The 16,996-nt window shown below is 38.8% G+C and overlaps 1 protein-coding gene across 3 annotated transcripts in view; it reads right to left on the reverse strand.

Moving 5' to 3' along the window:
- Positions 1–16,996, reverse strand: part of LYPD6 (LY6/PLAUR domain containing 6) — a 126,007-nt gene that overhangs the window by 25,755 nt on the left and 83,256 nt on the right. For all 3 annotated transcript variants that reach the window (XM_004462229.5, XM_058300937.2, XM_023589888.3), the window contains one exon: positions 4,008–4,196. In XM_004462229.5, the coding sequence (XP_004462286.1) occupies positions 4,008–4,125 (118 nt within the window). In that variant the 5' untranslated portion in view covers positions 4,126–4,196. The remainder of the gene's footprint in view (positions 1–4,007; positions 4,197–16,996) is intronic.

The raw sequence follows: 16,996 nt of genomic DNA on the forward strand, positions 1-16,996 counted from the left end.
TTTAATAATATGAATAGATTTCTGATATAAACGCATCTCCTGGTACCTTTCTAGAAAATCCCCTTACTCTAAGACTTATAAAATATAGATTTGTGGATCACTTCCTTGGCTTGCTGCCTGGGCATAAACAAGCCCCCTGTAAGGATAGTCTTCAGTGCATATGATTACAGGGAGACTCAGAACATGCAACTGGAGGAAAACACGATATTCTCAGGAAAGGTTTCTTCTATGCCAGAGAAAGAAACGGAGGCCAAGCCATTTAGGATATTAAATCCTGCTCTCTTGTATGATGTGTGACAACCAAATAAAGAGCTTCATTTCTCTTAATATTAATTACTGTTTTGACGGCTTTTATTAGACTATGTTATTTTCATCATGTGGGAAGAAACTGATCATTGTTCACAAAAAAAAAGCAACAAAAATACATGGAAATTAGGGAATAGAATGTTACTGAGGACAGTGCCTCAAGTTTGAAAGTCATAAACTTTCTTTTAAGGGCTTAGAAATTTTGAAGCTTAGGGAACCAGACAGCAAAGGGGATTAGACATGGGAGAATGAACTTTCCCAACTTGGGTTCTACTGTCATCTCAGCTATGCTCCCTGATGGCTGGTCCAGGCCCATGAGAAATAAGTGTGTTTGTCTGGTGTAGAAAACTCACACATCTAGGGTCAGCACACTCCTCCCAGGCAGGTGCTGAGTGCTCATGTCTAACATTAGAGGAATCTGGCTCACTGGCTGACCCAAAGAAAGCTGTCTGTGACCCAATCTCCAAATGATGCAATCCTATAAATAATTAAAATCAAAATATTTCCCTTATATATTTTTTATGGTCTAGGTTTTACAGAAACCTGATTATTTGTAGAGATCACTCTATCTACCATGGTCTAGTGGCTGCTCAAGGACAGAGGCCCACGACCATTTTTTAAAAGTCAGAATGTAAAAACAAACAACTAAAACTTCTGAAACAGTGTAGAGCAGGGGTTCATAACCTTTTCTGCTCCACAGACCCCTTTGCCAGTCAGGTGAAAACCATGCACTCCTTACCGTGTTCACACGATACTGTGTGTTATTTGATAAATATATCACACCTACACCAACATGTCCCCACAAGAATATTTTTTTTTTTTAAAATTCAATTCAAGCTCACAGACCCCTTGTTAAGAAGCCCTGCTGTAGAGTAAGGTGAAATTAGCTCTGATTTAAAATGGGCAGAATAAATAAAGTGCTGGCTAAATAGAAGCCATTCACAGTAATTTCAACCCAATAGGAATTTATTCTCCTCATGACCAGTTATGGAGGCTCGAAAGAGAACTCAGGCTCATACCTGCTCCCCGGGAGTGAACTGTCTACTTATAATTGAGTTTAGGAATGACTTCTATCCATATCTGTACTTCAAAATCCTGTCAGGAAACCCCACAAATTCCTTTCCTTCTAGTCAGGGCTTGGCTCTGTTCAACTGACACGGGCCACGTGAGTGGAACTTTCCCACCAACTTGTAAAGAGTGGAAGTAATTCCCCCTCCGACGTGGAAGAACATGTGTGCCACAGGCCCCATTCAGAAATGGACTCTCCAAATAAGAGAACACTCAATTCAGGCACTGGCCCACCACCCTACGGAGGCCAGAGGGCTGTGTTTGTTTTATTTCTGTTCACTTCCATGCAATAATCTAGTTTTCCTTCTCACTCTCCCTCACAGCCTCAGAGAAGGTTGGGTGTGGGCCTGTTAGGCAGCCCAAGTTACTAACTACTGAGTTGTCACTGAAGCTAACAAAAGAATCCTACAGAAGTCAAAAATCCTGGTAATCAAACCTAAGAGACTGAAATCTAAGTTTCTGCCATACTAAGTCTAATCAAAAAGCAGGGCTGTTTGGAGAAAAAGAGAAAACGCAATCCTAAAAACCAGAGTGTCAACACACCTTTTCATAACTGTTACAATAAGAAGTAAACAGTCCTACAGAAACAAGTAGTGAGATAAGCTTTCCACACAATTAACCAGTAGACACCAGACTATTCTGGTAAAAGGGTTCAGCCATAAGAAATCTAAAGAAACTATTTGCTTCCTGTCAAAAGTATATGCAAACCAATGAAAGATGTTATTGGAGAAAAGTATGAGAGGATGTGGGCTATATGGGAATCCTTTATTTTTTATGTAACTTTTATGTAATCTAATAATTATTTAAAAATTTAAAAAAAGTAAATGTAGAGTAAAACAAAATTAGGGGGATGTATTTTCACCATCCTTAGATTACTGCCTGTGGTGATTTGAAGCTGTATATACCCCAGAAAAGTATGTTCTTAAAGTTAATCCATTCCTGTGGGTGTGGACCCATTGTAAGGAGGATGTTTTGATGAGGAGGATCTTAAATTAAGATGTGTCCCAACTCATTCAGCCTGGATTTTAATCATCTTATTGGAGTCTTTTATAAGAGAATGAAATTCAGACAAAAGACAGAAACCCATGGAAGCCAGAAGCTGAAAGCAAGGAAACACAGAAGAGAAGGGAGAGACCAGCAGACGCCGCCATGTGTCTTGCCATGTGATAGAGGAGACCAGGATCACCAGCAGTCAGTCTTTGGAGAGACAGCATCACCTTGATGATGCCTTGATTTCGACATCTTCATGGCTTCAAAACTCTAAGCTTGTAAACCTATAAATTCCCATACTTAAAGCCAATGCATTTTATGGTATCTGCTTTCAACAGCGTAGCAGACCAAAACAAGACTAAGCCAATAACAACAACAAGCTCATAAACAGCACCCATTTGATTACCTACTATGTATGCACCTGGGCTTTTACGGATGTTTCTAGTCCATAAAATAATGTATTAGTCGATCCACTTTAGAAATGAGGCAATTTGATTTCCCTAACATTTACTGAGCATTTACTACAGGCCACAGTCAGTGCTAAGTGCTTCAGTGCACTATTTTATTTAACCTTCACAAGATTAAGGAATTTATTTCAGGTCAAAAGGCTACAAAAACAGCTGAGCTGGTGGCTGACCCCAAAGCCCTGCACATTCCACTGCAGTCAGTCACCTCTCAGCTAAGCTAGGACATTTAGGTGGTAAGTATGCTAATTGTGGGATAGGGAATCCTGGCATCTGCCTCCACTTTGTAGGCTGCAAGAACCTCGAAAGCAGGAACTATGCTTTATTTGCCTTCATACCTCTGCTGCCTCTCCTAATGCCTGCCAAACAGTAGGCACTCGAAAACTGTTTGTTGAACAGAACACTTGAGAAGAGGAATGTACCTAGGGGCAAAACCTAAAAGGTCAAACTAGTACAATAAACCCAACTCTCACCACTGCTGGGGCAAATACAGAGGAGGAGTCATACAAAATAAGAGACAAGGTAAACAGAGATGGAGACTAAAAGTGGAAGGAAAACCAGTTTTCCTAAGTGTGATCCTTGGGGTACTTGCAGCCGAAGCACCTGAAATTCTTCTGAAAGTAAAAATCCACGGGTCCAGCCCCAGATGTGTAATCAGAGCCTCCAGGAGAGGGGTCAGGGAATCTAAATCTAAATTATTACACGCTCCCTAGCTAATTCTTAAGCTCTGGAACCCAAAAGGGATAGGGAATAGGAAGTTGTGAGAGACAATTACTTATGCTGAAACTGAGAATTAGATAATCAGAGACAAAGATCTGATCAGCTATTATCCTGCTATACAGGACTTACCTTTTACAAACCATTCTCCTCCGGTCCAATTGTGAGAAAAAAATGAGGGTTGGCATGAGTTAAAGAGAAAGGTGTTCAGAATCACAGCGATTGTGTAGGGACCAGAGAAAAGAAGCCTTATAAATTGCCTTAAAATAAAAAACATCAAACATCCTGTGAAAGAGTGAGGGGGAACATATAGCATCTCTTGTACCTAATGCACTCCCCCACTCCAATCAAATCCCTGGAGGTTCTCTCTGAATTGAAGGCTGTCTTCTCTTGGCCATTTTTCAACCCACCTCTTATTTGAAATAAAGTGACATTTCTGTCTCAAAGAGAATACAGTCTTACTTGAAGGGTGGAGGTAGATAATGTCTTTCACCGTGAAGTCTCGGGACTGGGCAGCCTTCAGACAATCGGCCAGCAGACTCAGGAGCAGGAGCCAGGCCAGGGCAGGGCCAGGCTCCATGGCAGACCGAAGCGTCACTCATACAGAGGGCCCGGGAGTGGGGACTCGGGATGGCGGGACTGACCTTGTACCTGAAAGATAAAGACAGACCCATCTCAGCGTCCAGCCTGAGAAGGCTGTGGGAGGCTTGGCTGAGCCCCCATGTCGGGGGGCCTAGCTGGGCAGGGACAGGGAGCTGAGGGCACAAGGAGCGGGTAGACATAGAGAAAAATTTTGTAAAAGGTGATTTTAGAGCACTTAGAAAATTCCAACCAAAACCTATTTTAAGGCCACTAAAGTTCCACTGATAGCAGTCCTCTCTCACATCCAGCGGATTCGGTATCTTGAGAGATTGAATGTTAGTGAAATCCAGCTATTTTTGCCAGAAGGCCTGAAGATGATTGCAGAGTGAAGCAATAAGTCAGTTACAAAAGCTCAGAAGCATTTCTCGCTGATGCCATGGTCCAGGCAAGAGAGTGCAACCTTACTGGGTTGTTCTGCCCATGCTAACCTGTACATGGTAGATTTTGACTTGAATAAAAAGGAAATATAAGTAAGTTGGCCCAAAAAGCACCTCCAGAGCACCAAAATATGCTTAATATAACAAAATATGCAAAATATGCTGACTTCTTTACATATATTAGTTAACACACTTCTCTCCGAAACCCTATGAGGTAGGCACTGTTATTATCCCACTTCAGCAAACTAAGGTACAGCTAGTAAGTGGAGGAGCCAATTCAAACCTAAGCCATCTGGCCTTCAAGTCCACATTTTTAACTATTAAGTGATACCATAATTTCCTAAGAATTATTTGAGGTGTCTAAACAAAAACTGATGAAATGAGATGCAGGTATCACTGTAGCATTAAGGAATCATTGATTCTGTCCTTTTCATTTATCACTGAGGGCAGTTAAGCTTTTTTATAGGGTTGAATTGCCCAGTTTACTTGGAAGGTAGAGATAGGTCTTAGTTTATGTGTGTGCTATTCACTTTCCATCCTGGTTTTCTACAAAGCTTGTTCCCCACGTTCTACTAGTTTTCCAAGTACCATCATCCCAATTGTCCATACAAGGGACCAACATTAGATATCCATTTATCTTAACCTGGCTTAATAAAACATAGTTTGGACATATTTGTTTGCAGATTTTAATACAAATATTCAGGATTGTTAAATATGGCATAACAAAATTATTCTAAAATTACTTTGTAAAAACAAATAGACAAAGAAAATAAATATACTATGAAAGAAAAAAAATAGAGGAAGGGGTGGTCTAGGGCAATCAGATATCAGAATATACTGCAAAACAACATTAATCAACACAGAATGGCAGAAGTATTAAAATACAGAAAATGGAACAGTCTAAGAGCTCAGAAATAGACCCAACTATTTACAATAATCAAGAAGTTTTCACAATTACAGGATTGGAAAATATTAAATGAATAGTATTATGATAACTTAATTTAAAAATGTGAAAAAGATGAACTGAAACCAAACAGTGCATGATACACTAAAATTAACTCCAGGTGATTAGTGTTTTCACTATTAAAAGTAAAATAGACAGAAAATAGAGCTGTCCTCACCCTGTAATGACCTGATGATACCAGCCTTGCAACTACACATGCACATGCTGACTTCTGCCTAAAATTTGGTTCCCTGAGCAAACTTGTATTCAGGGAGAGAATGGGCTGCCCAGTCACTTAATAACCAGCCACTGTGCTCTGCACTGGGCTGAACAATATGACCAGGAAAACAAACACAACAACCCGTGGCGTCTTTCCCTCCCTAGCTCTAACAGCCAGGTGACAGAGACAAACATGATCTCATCTTGAATGTGCACAGTCTTCACTATGGATCAATTCTGGCTTTTCTCTGCCAGTGTGGTGACATGGTACAGTGAGGCTGAACCTGAGGGATGCACCTGCATTACACCCTGGGAGACCTGACTGAGCCAAACTCCCATCTCCTCACAGTCTGCAGCCGGGTTAAGTTTCAAAGAAAAGATGGAAATTTTATGAACATGACAGTAACTGTAAAATTTAAGTGAAAAAAATTGTATGTAGACAAAAGATTATAAAGGAAAACACAAATATAACAGAGGCATATTATACATTTTATATTATTTATATATCCTATTATGTCACAGTTATATTGTTGTTTCATAATATATTATACTTATATTTCCTATTATGGCACAGTTACATTGTTGTTTCATAATTACTTTTATTTAAAATGTTGTGAATGACCCGAATGTACTACAGAGTGCTGTAACCTCCTTCCCAGGATCCTCAGGGCAGGTTATCTTCTCTCCCTGGCTCAGAATCTGGCCATAGAAAGGGCTTAGTAAACCTCTGGGGAGGTGACATGAATATTTGTCTTAGACTATTCTAGCCTCAGGAATGGTCTCCTGACCTCATTCATTCTGTGTTTTGCCATATGAGATGAATGATGATACAATCATCTCATCTGCTAAAAAGAAAAAATCTTTATTACATATTCCATATTACACCAGAAAAGCTTAATTTAAAGTCATGAATACTCTTTCTAAATACATTTTATGACTTAAAATATAATCTGGGGGAAGGAAAGGGATCTTGATGTGATATTTAAAAGTTTACCAAGAATATCAAGAGTCTGAAAACTGATCTTCATAGTAAATTAAATAGTAAACAGACAGCAAAATTTAAATTTAAGTTAATGAGTATTACATATGGTGGATCTTTATGTTCCAGTTATCTTTTTGAAAAGTAGTATTTTTAAAACTATGTGGCATCGTTATAATTTTAATTACTCTTCCACTTCTGCAGCATTTCCCACTTTTTCTTTTTTCTTTTAATAGTGTGTTGAAGTTGCCTAACCTGCTTCTTCTCCCCCCACCATACCTCTTATTGTCTAAATGATGTATGCAAAAGTCTAAGTGCAGAATGGTAACCTCTGCAGTATCGTCCCTTTGGTGGAGACAAATAGACCTGATTTGAGAGTGGCTATTAATTATTCACCTAAATAACAGTAGTGTTACCATATAGGAGAATTAACTCAAAAGGGATCAATGACCTAAATATAAGAGCTAAAACCATAAGACTCTTAGAAGAAAACATAAGGGGAAATCTTTATGACCTTGGATTTGATAATGAATTCCTTGACATTTTACGAAAGCACAAGAAACAAAATAAAAAACAGGTAAGTTGGACTTCATCAAAATTAAAAACTTTTTGCAGCAAATGATAACATCAAGAAAGTGAAATGACAACCCACAGAATAGGAGAAAATAGTTGCAAATCATATATCTGATAAGGGTTTAATCCAGATTATAGAAATAACTCCTATAACTCAACAAAGAGATAATCCAATTTAAACATGGCCAAAGGATTCAAACAGGCATTTCTCCGAAGGAGATATACAAATGGCCAATAAGCATATGAAGAGATGCTCAACATCATTAGTAATTAAGGAAATGCAAATCAAAACCACAATGAAATACGATTTCACACCAACTAGAAAAATATTACGAAAAAAGAAAAAAGAAAACAGAAACAAGGATTGGCAAGGAAGTAGAGAAATTGGAACCCTCATGTGTTGCTGGTGGGAATTTAAAATGTAGAGGTGCTGTGAAAAAGTTTGGCATATTACAAAGCAATTCCACTGCTAGGTATATACTCCAAAGAATTAAAAACAGGGACTCAGACAGATACCTGTGCACCAATGTTCACAGCAATCATTCACAATAGCCAAATGGTGAAAATAATCCAAGTGTCTGTCCATCAACAGATGGATGTATAAACAAAATGTGGTATATACATACCATGGAATATTACCCACCCACTAAAAGGAATGACATTCTGATATATGCTGCAACATGCATGGACCTTAAAAATATGGTAAACAGACACAATAGAACAAAAATATAACTCCCTTTATAAGAAATATCTAAAATAATCAACTTTATAGAGACAAAGTAGATTAGAAGTTACCATGGGTGGGGGTTAGGAAGAATGGGGAGTTATTGCTTACTGGGTACAGAATTTCTATTTTGGATGAGGAACAAGGTTTGGTAGTGGATGATGGTGATGGTCATACAATATTATGAATGTAATTAATGCTATCAAATTGTACACTTTTAAAAATGGTTAAAATGACAATTTTTTAAAAAGATTTATTTATTTATTTCTCTCCCCCCCACCCCCACCCCCGCCCTGGTTGTCTGTCCTCTGTGTCTATTTGCTGCATCTTCTTTGTCCACTTCTGTTGTTGGCAGCGGCACGGGAATCTGTGTTTCTTTTTGTTGCGTCATCTTGTGTCAGCTCTCCATGTGGGCGGCACCATTCCTGGGCAGGCTGCACTTTCTTTCGCGCTGGGCGGCTCTCCTTATGGGGCGCACTCCTTGCACGTGGGACTCCCCTACGCGGGGGACTCCCCTGCATGGCAAGGCACTCCTGGCGCGCATCAGCACTATGCGTGGGCCAGCTGCACACGGGTCAAGGAGGCCCAGGGTTTGAACCGTGGACCTCCCATGTGGTAGATGGACGCCCTAACCACTGGGCCAAGTCCCCTTCCTGACAAATTTTATATTATATTTTACCACAATAAAAAAAAAATGGTGCTAAAGAGCTTAGTTACAGATCTCAAGTTGAACTTCTCCTAGAAGAAGTTTCTTTTGGCAGCTCCTGCCTACCTACTAAGAAGTCTTAACCTCCTCTATCCCAGAATTCTCTAGTAAGTACATCAATTTGAATTTTTAAAATGTCCTTTGCACTGGAAATATAGGTAGGACAATGTTTAGTAGGAAATTAGTTGATCTTAAAAAAACAGTGATACATTATGATAGGTGAAAAATGGTGAAAATTGTGATGGGCTGAATAATGGCTCCCCATAAAAGATGGCCATGCCCTTATGCTAGAACCTTACATGGTAAAGGGGACTTTGGAGATGGGACAGGATCTCTCATTGCAGAGATTATGCTGGATTATCCGGGTGGACCCAATGTGAGAGGGCCCTGTGAGAGGAAGGAAAGATGGTCAGAGCCAGTGGTAGACGTGATGATGGAAGCAAGAGGTGGAAGAGAGATGCGACAGGGACCACGAGCCAAGGGACATAGGTGGTCTCAAGAAGCTGAAAAAGGCAAGGAAACAGATTTTCCCCTGGAGCCTCTAGAAGAAAAAAGCCCTTGGCATTAACCCCATGAGAATGGTTTTAAACTTCTGACCACTAGCACCATAAAATCATAAATCTGTATTGCTCCAAGCCACTAATTTTGTGGGAAATTGTTAAAGCAGCAATAGAAAATGCAACCACTTAAAAATCAGACTCTTAAACCACACTATATCCTAATTATAGGAATAAATAGAAAAAAAAGGTAAAACCATACTGTTCATTTTCATTTTAGTCCCTTTCTAGATTTTGAGTCACTAGGATCAAGTGGTAAATTGAACCGTATAAACTTGCCATTTTTGTAAGTAAAAAAATGGTTGTCCACTGGCAATTTCATGAATTCAACCTACATTCACCACAAATTAATGGTACCGACCCAAATCCAGAAAATTAAAAATTCAGTGACCACTGGGGCAGTAGGTATTATGCTAAATGAAAACATACAGAACTCTAAGAACAGCTCGAGCTAATTCTGTTTCCTTGCTTATGCAATTCAGTCTACACAAAAGTTTCCTTGGAGCCCCAATAGCATCCAAACACATTTCACACTGCTCTTTGACTCCCATACGCACAGACGTCTGTCTTGCTCTTTATTGGAAATGCCTCTGAATGGCCACAGCTTTCACACTTCCAACAAACAGCTCCCAGGCACTCCTCACACATACTTGGGATTTCTGTACCACTACCATTGCTGATTAGTACCTGCCTCACACCTAGCAATGTGTGTGTGTATGTGTTAGAGATACAAGCTGTGATTATTCCCACTTTGCAGATGAGGAAGTGGAGCTCAGAGAGGTACAGTAACTTGCTCAAGAGCCCAGCAGCCCTAAGTGGGGATATGAACCTAGGTCTTTCACATTTTTAGCGAAGCAAACTTATACTGATTTGCCAATGATTCCTTTCCTAGCATGGGGTAGTAAGGAGATTTTATAACAAAACTGATTTTACAACATAACTTTAAATATTAACTAGTAACCAACCTAAGTTCCTTTTTTTAAATGTGAAACTTGATGTTAATATCAGTGCTTCACATATCTCAACACTGCAAGTGGCATATTTTTATTAAAACCACAATGTTCCTTCAGGTTATTGATTAGCTCTGCTCTGCACTGACTGTTAAACATTTTAAATTCCGTCTGAAATTAACCTACCCTACCACAAGCCTTCATTCACAGCATGTGTTAAATATATGTAAATAACATACCAAGGTTATGGCCTAGACTGCCTGGCTTTGAAACCTAGCTCTGATACTTGCTGTGTGACCTTTACCAGTTACATATTGGCAAAAAGGGGATCATAATACTGTCCCCCTAAGACAGTTGTTATGAGGATTAAAGCACTTAGAATGCTGTCTGTCATGCAGTAAATGCTGTGTAATACTTCCTATTATATTTACTGTTATTACTATGTCAAAATCAGTCAATGGAGTTTTCCAAGTTCAAGTAAACTAACTCTGGTGCAACTAACTTTGTTTCAATACACAGATTATTTTCCTTAAATCAGAAACCTCTAATAATTCCCCAAAACTACTAAGTATGACAAATCATGATCCATATGTCTCCTTTCCCCAGAATGTCCCATGACCAGCAAGGGAGGGACAAAGCCACTGGGGGGGGGAGGTCGGTGTTGAGGACCTCCTGCCAACCAGGATTTTAACGTTTCCAGAGCTCATATAGACACAGGTACTTCCTACCATCCTTCACCAATGAAGCCAACAGGTGGATGTTCCCTCCACAATCTCCCCACATCTCCCCCAGGCTACCTACAGGGCCCGTGTTCACTACTATGATCCTTTCATATGCACTTTCATTAGATTTTACCTTTAAGATAAACGTTGAGGTCACAGCACATCACCAAGTATCCCTTTCCAGGCACACACGGCCCTACTGATGATGAGTTTTCATAGATTTAGTTAAAGCAGCCCTTTCATTCACTTAAAAAAGAGCCATTTCTATTTATTATAGGAAAGGGCAAGCTTGATATTTTCAGCCTGATTTGTTTATTAGCACGACTTTTCAAATAGGGGAGAATGTCAGCTACTTTTTTAACCATGAATTTTATTCGTTTAATGCTAGAATTTCCAAATTCTTAAAATAAATGAATCTTAATTATTTCAACACATTTTACTCATGAAAGTATTCCTTCTTTGAAAAGAAAAACTAAGTGTTTTCTAGGTATATATGATTAGAAAAAGAACTGAAAGGGTAGACCCCAAAATGATGCAGGATTTTGGATAATTCTAATATTCTTCTGTTTGCTAAACAGGCATGTTCAGAATTTTTAATGAAAATGTATTACTTTTATAAAGAGGAAAATTTTTTAAAAATATTGATTTTCAAAGAATGAATGTGATAGAATAATTCCACTTTTAATGCAGAGTTATCTTTTCACCTAAAGCCAATGAGAATAATCTCAAACATCCATATCTCTTCTAAAATAATAAAATCAGTATTTGACGGAATGTTCTCTCTCCCTTTTATGCCCAGGTCCTCTTCATATCAGAACCTGGGGCAAGGATGAAGTGCTAACACTTCATTTGAGAGGCGAAAGCCTGAGGCAATGAGGGTAAAAGAAAAAAGGGAGAGAAGTGAAGCAAAGTGCTTCTAGGTTCTTTTGCTGCTCATCACTTCACACAACAATCCACAGAGAAATGTAGGGCTGCAAGGAGAGCCTGCACCTCAGAAGTCCGTGGAAGGGAAAGAAAGAGAGAATTTATCTGCTTGGTTCCTTCCTGTCTCTTCTTTCTGATTAATCCAGATTTCACTCCTCAAGGAACTCACTTGACATCTTCTGGTCATTCATTAGCCAGGATAGAGGGGTAAACCCAGTGTGAATGAACCTCTGAGCAAGAAAGAGGAAAACTTAGCTAGTGATATGAATCTGAAATGGCACTCAAGGTTGTTTCCAGTACATGGGTTATTAATCCTTTTAAACATCACATTGCTTTCTTTTTTTAGTATTATTTATATTTAACTTTTAAACATTTTTTATTGAAATAAAATCCACATAACATAAAATTAACTATTATAACTATTTTAAAGTGTATAATCTAATGGTAGTTAGCAATTCACAGTATTGTACAACCATTACCACTATCATTTCCATCACCCCCAAAACAAATCCTATATCCATTAGCAGTCACTCCCTATCTCTCTTTCCACAGAGCTCCTAGAAACCACTAACCTACTTTGTTTCTATGGATTTGCCCATTTTAGACATTTCATATAAATGGAATTGTACAATATGTGACCTTTTATGATTAGTGTCTATCACTTAGCATATTGTTTTCATAATTCAGCTGTGTTGTAGTATGAATCTGTACTGCGTTCTTTTTTATGGCTGAAGTTTCCATTGTATGGATAAACCACATTCTGGTTATCCATTCATCTGTCAACGGACACTTGGGTTCTTTTGACCATTTGGCTACTGTGAATAATGCTGCTATGAACATTCTCATATACATTTTTGGGTGAACATACGTTTTCAATCTCTTGAGTACCTACCTAGCAGTGAACCTGCCATGTCTTATGTTGCCTCTAGGATTAACTTTTTGAGGAACTGACAATTTCCTACAGTGACTGGACCATTTTACATTTCCACCAGCAATGTATCAGCATTCCAATTTCTCCACTGCTCACCAACCATTATTTTCCTTTTTTAAAAAAAATTATAGCCTTTCTGGGTAAGTATGAAGTGTTATCTCATTGTGGTTTTGATTTATATTTTCCTGATGGTTATTGACAAACATTTTTTTTCATGTTTTTATTGGCTCTTTGCATATCTTCTCTGGAGAAATGTCTATTCAAGCTCTTTGCTCATTTTCCAAGTTATCTTTCTGCTGTTGAGTTTTAAGAGTTCTTTATAGATTATGGATACTCAACCCTTATTAGAAATATGATTTGCAAATATTTTGTTCCATTCTGTGTGTCATCTTCTCACTTTCTTGATAGTGTCCTTTGACACACAAAAGATTAATTTTGATGACATCCATACTTGCTTTATATATCTATGGATTTTGCCCCATTATAAAAGTCAAGTCCAGTGAAACACTAAAAAGGAAGATCTGCATGCAGCACATGTGATGCACAGTAAAAGAACTTGTCGTAGCCAGGGCTATATTTTTTCACCTCTCTTTTCCATGAGAATAACAGGATGGGCAGGACTGTTTATTAATATCACCCACAGCTTACATTCCAGCAGTAAATCCTGAAGCACCATTCACTCTATTAGTAATATTCTGGGAATTGCAAAATGAAAGTTCAGTGACAAGCATTCACAATTAATCTAACATATAGAAATACATGCTCTGCTGAGGGAGATATATGTTTTCTCTAGAGATTCTCAGCAGTCTATGGAGCTTTAATCGCAAACCTCACAAATACGACCCTGGACATATTCAGATAATAGGCAGGATCTTCTCTGCAACTCTGATGCTTTTCCCTGGAGTCCACCATGCTTTTAGACTGTTCTCAACATTCAGAGAAGACGCTGAGTTTCCATTTTATGGTGCTGCTATTTGAGTATGCACTGCGGTCCTGCCCCTGCTACAGTTCTCTTTATGAAGAAGTACACTCTCATTTTCACAGCTCTGTGACCTTTCATTTGTTATTTATGAGCTTTTGCAAATCTAATACCACACTGACAGATTTAATTTGTGCTCTAAATTACCTTTGCATGAGTTGCTCAACTGCTGGTTTTATTCCAATGGATTGCTTGCTACATTCTGAAATAGAAAAAAAATTACCTTGCGATCTATTGGACTTACTCTACTTGGGAGAAAGTTGAGAAAAGTTTCATTCTAAATTTTCACTCCACGGATGGCAATAGATAGAATAAAGGAGGATATCTATATTAGTGAGAGAGGCAAGGAGACAGGACCATTACCCAGACCAAGTTTTACAAATCTTTACCCTAATTGCTATTTCATATGGAATCCATAAAATAAGATACTCCCACTCCTTAAAGAGGTTATTGGAAGAAAATTAATCATCTTCAGAAGCTAAGTTGATTAAGATACCATGTACTAAATCACAAAGCCTTAGTTCTAGGTCAATATAGAGATGGTTGTGAAGCAGAAAACTAACTCAAATTCAAATTGAAACTTGAAATACCTAAGATGAGAGCAAAATAGAATTCTGAAGCATGAAAGATCATGGATATAATGAGAAATCTTGAATTAATTTTCAATATGTATAAACTATGCTTGGTGGTGCCTTTGTGACCTGAAAATTTAATTCAGCTCCCAAAAGTATAAACTTAGTCTACTTAAACATATCACTCTAACCACAATTTGGGAATTATTCCTAAGATGTCACAGTTTTGAAACATGCCTGCAAGTTCTTTAGCATGCCTCCCATGAAAGGTAGAGTCTATGTCCTTTCCTCTTGATTCTGGGCCGACCTTATTGACCAGCTGGCCAGAGTATGGTAGAAATGACACTGTGTGACTGCCAAAGCTAGCTGATGGAAGGTGAAGCAGCTTGCACCCAGACCTCTGGAACAGTCACGCATGCTGAAGCCCTGAGCCGCCATGTAAGTCTGTCTTCCCTGAGACTCCATGCTGCGAGGAGGTCCAAGTCATTCGCACAGCTACTGAAATTTCATGGGTAAAGAGTAAAGACAATCAGCTGGCCATCAGGTGCTCCATCCCCATCCTCTTCCCCCTCTATTCCAGCTCCAGCCACCATCCGATTACGACTGCATAGAGACTCCAAGCCAGAATCACCTAGTCAAGCTCCCGCCTAATTTCTGGTCCACAGAAATCATGAGAGATAACAAAATGGTTGTTATTGTTTTAAGCCACTAAGTTTTGTAGTGATTTGTTATGCAGCAATAAACACCTATAACATAAGGAAGTGCAACAAAAGAGCTAACTAGGAATATGGTTTGGTTCATGAAGGTAATTGCATTTTTCAGGATACTTTGGTTACTTCATACAGAAATCCAAAGCAAACAGGCTGTAACCCAAACTGGGGGAAGGGGGTGAGAGGGAAGCCCCAGGAATTTCACTATCTCACCTAACTGGAAAGTTTGGTTATGGCTCAACTTTTTAAGCTGTTTTCAGGAATTTCCATCCTTCTACTCTGCTTTGTTCTATTTGCCTTTATTCTCATTCTAAAACCATGGCCACCAGCAGCTCCAGAATCTTTTTTGGAGAGTCACCTTCCAAACTGTTTCAGAAAAAGCCCTAAGAATGAAGGAAGATTGTATGTCCACTCCTCGGGAATGTGGCATTCCAACTGGGTCACTAGCATGTCATTGTAACAAATGTATAGTGTCAACTTCATGCAAATGACCTGGTTTCAGAGTGGTGGAGGTATTGGTTCCCCAAAGGAAAATCTAGTTGTCACTTGAAGGAGGACTGGATGCTGGGTTAGCAAAATCACCTAGATGGTCACATTCCAATAAACATTACAGAGTTTCATATTACCTCATTAGCCTGTAAGTGCAAAATAAAATTAAACATAGCTCAGTGAATATCTCTGCAAATGCCAGAAGGTGGAAATTTACTCTACTGATGTGACTTTCCTATCTGAAACTGGACTATCACTTCATTGTAAGTTTTCAAGCAAGATGAAAGGTTGAAATAATGAAAATCTAGTTCTCATGGGCATTTAGAAACAGTTCTGCCTTCCCGCACTGTCCCCTTCTTGGGGGAATGGTTCGACTCCTAGCACCAACCACGTGTTGCTACTGGGGAGCACCAGATTCTTACTAGGTCCATCATAATACTGGCCACCGTCATTTGAGCCAAGATTGGACATCTGATTCAACAAGCCAGGCCAAAGTTCTTCCTGGATAGTTTTCAAACTAGAATTGGAAAAAGACAATCAGCTCTTTCCGGTACAGGAGTCCCTGAGAAGAGAATGGAGCTTGCAGGCTGAGAGAGAGAAAAAGATGAGACACAGAGAGATAAGCCCATGCTACATTCAACCTTGCTCTTCTGGCCAATTTTTAACTCTTCCCTTAATTATCACAGAAGCCTCAGTATTCATCTATTAATACCCCTTTTTTCCAAGCTAGTTTGCTCTGGTTTTCTGTCCCTTGCAGCCAGAAGCTCTGAGCAATTCAAGAATCTTCCAAAAGGGTCCAGCCAATAAACTTTCCTTTGTAACAAATAGGCTTTTTACACTAATATCTCTTTAAGACTTATTAACTAAAAGGTTAGAGTTGTTTTTTTTTAAATGTCACTAATAGAAAACTAGTTAGAGATGACCTCTTTTGAACTTTGTAGATACTGATGTTTCATTTTCCTACCTGTGAGGAAACAGATATTCACACATTTCTAATCAGATTTGAGGCTCTATTTTCATAAAAATCAATGCTTTGAAAAATATTCGTCATTTGTTTTCTGGAGCTCCTTGGCAAGGCCAGAGTAATATGGAGGAGATGCCTTTCTACCCTGCCTCAATCTGATTTAAAGGACAATTGCATCAAAAATGCTTCAATTCCTGAAGGATAAATGATGTCTGGCCAAAATATATAACATTTTAAAAAGATGTTGTATTAACTCTAGGAGCTATTCTGCTTGGGGTTGTATGGCTGTATTCCTTTATCAACCTGAAGTTCTAGAGAGCTGAAGGGAAAGTATTTTCAAGTGTAAACAGCCAAAGGGAATGGAGTCAAAGAACTCCCCAGGCAGGAATTTCACCCATAGGGAGAATTTTTTGCTTTTATGTTTAAAACAAAACAAAACAAATCTTCCATAAGTTGAAAAACATTATGTTTCCATTTTATTTTTTCTAGG

The sequence above is a fragment of the Dasypus novemcinctus genome, chromosome 7 (genome assembly GCF_030445035.2).
Source record: "Dasypus novemcinctus isolate mDasNov1 chromosome 7, mDasNov1.1.hap2, whole genome shotgun sequence".
Lineage (NCBI taxonomy): Eukaryota > Metazoa > Chordata > Mammalia > Cingulata > Dasypodidae > Dasypus > Dasypus novemcinctus.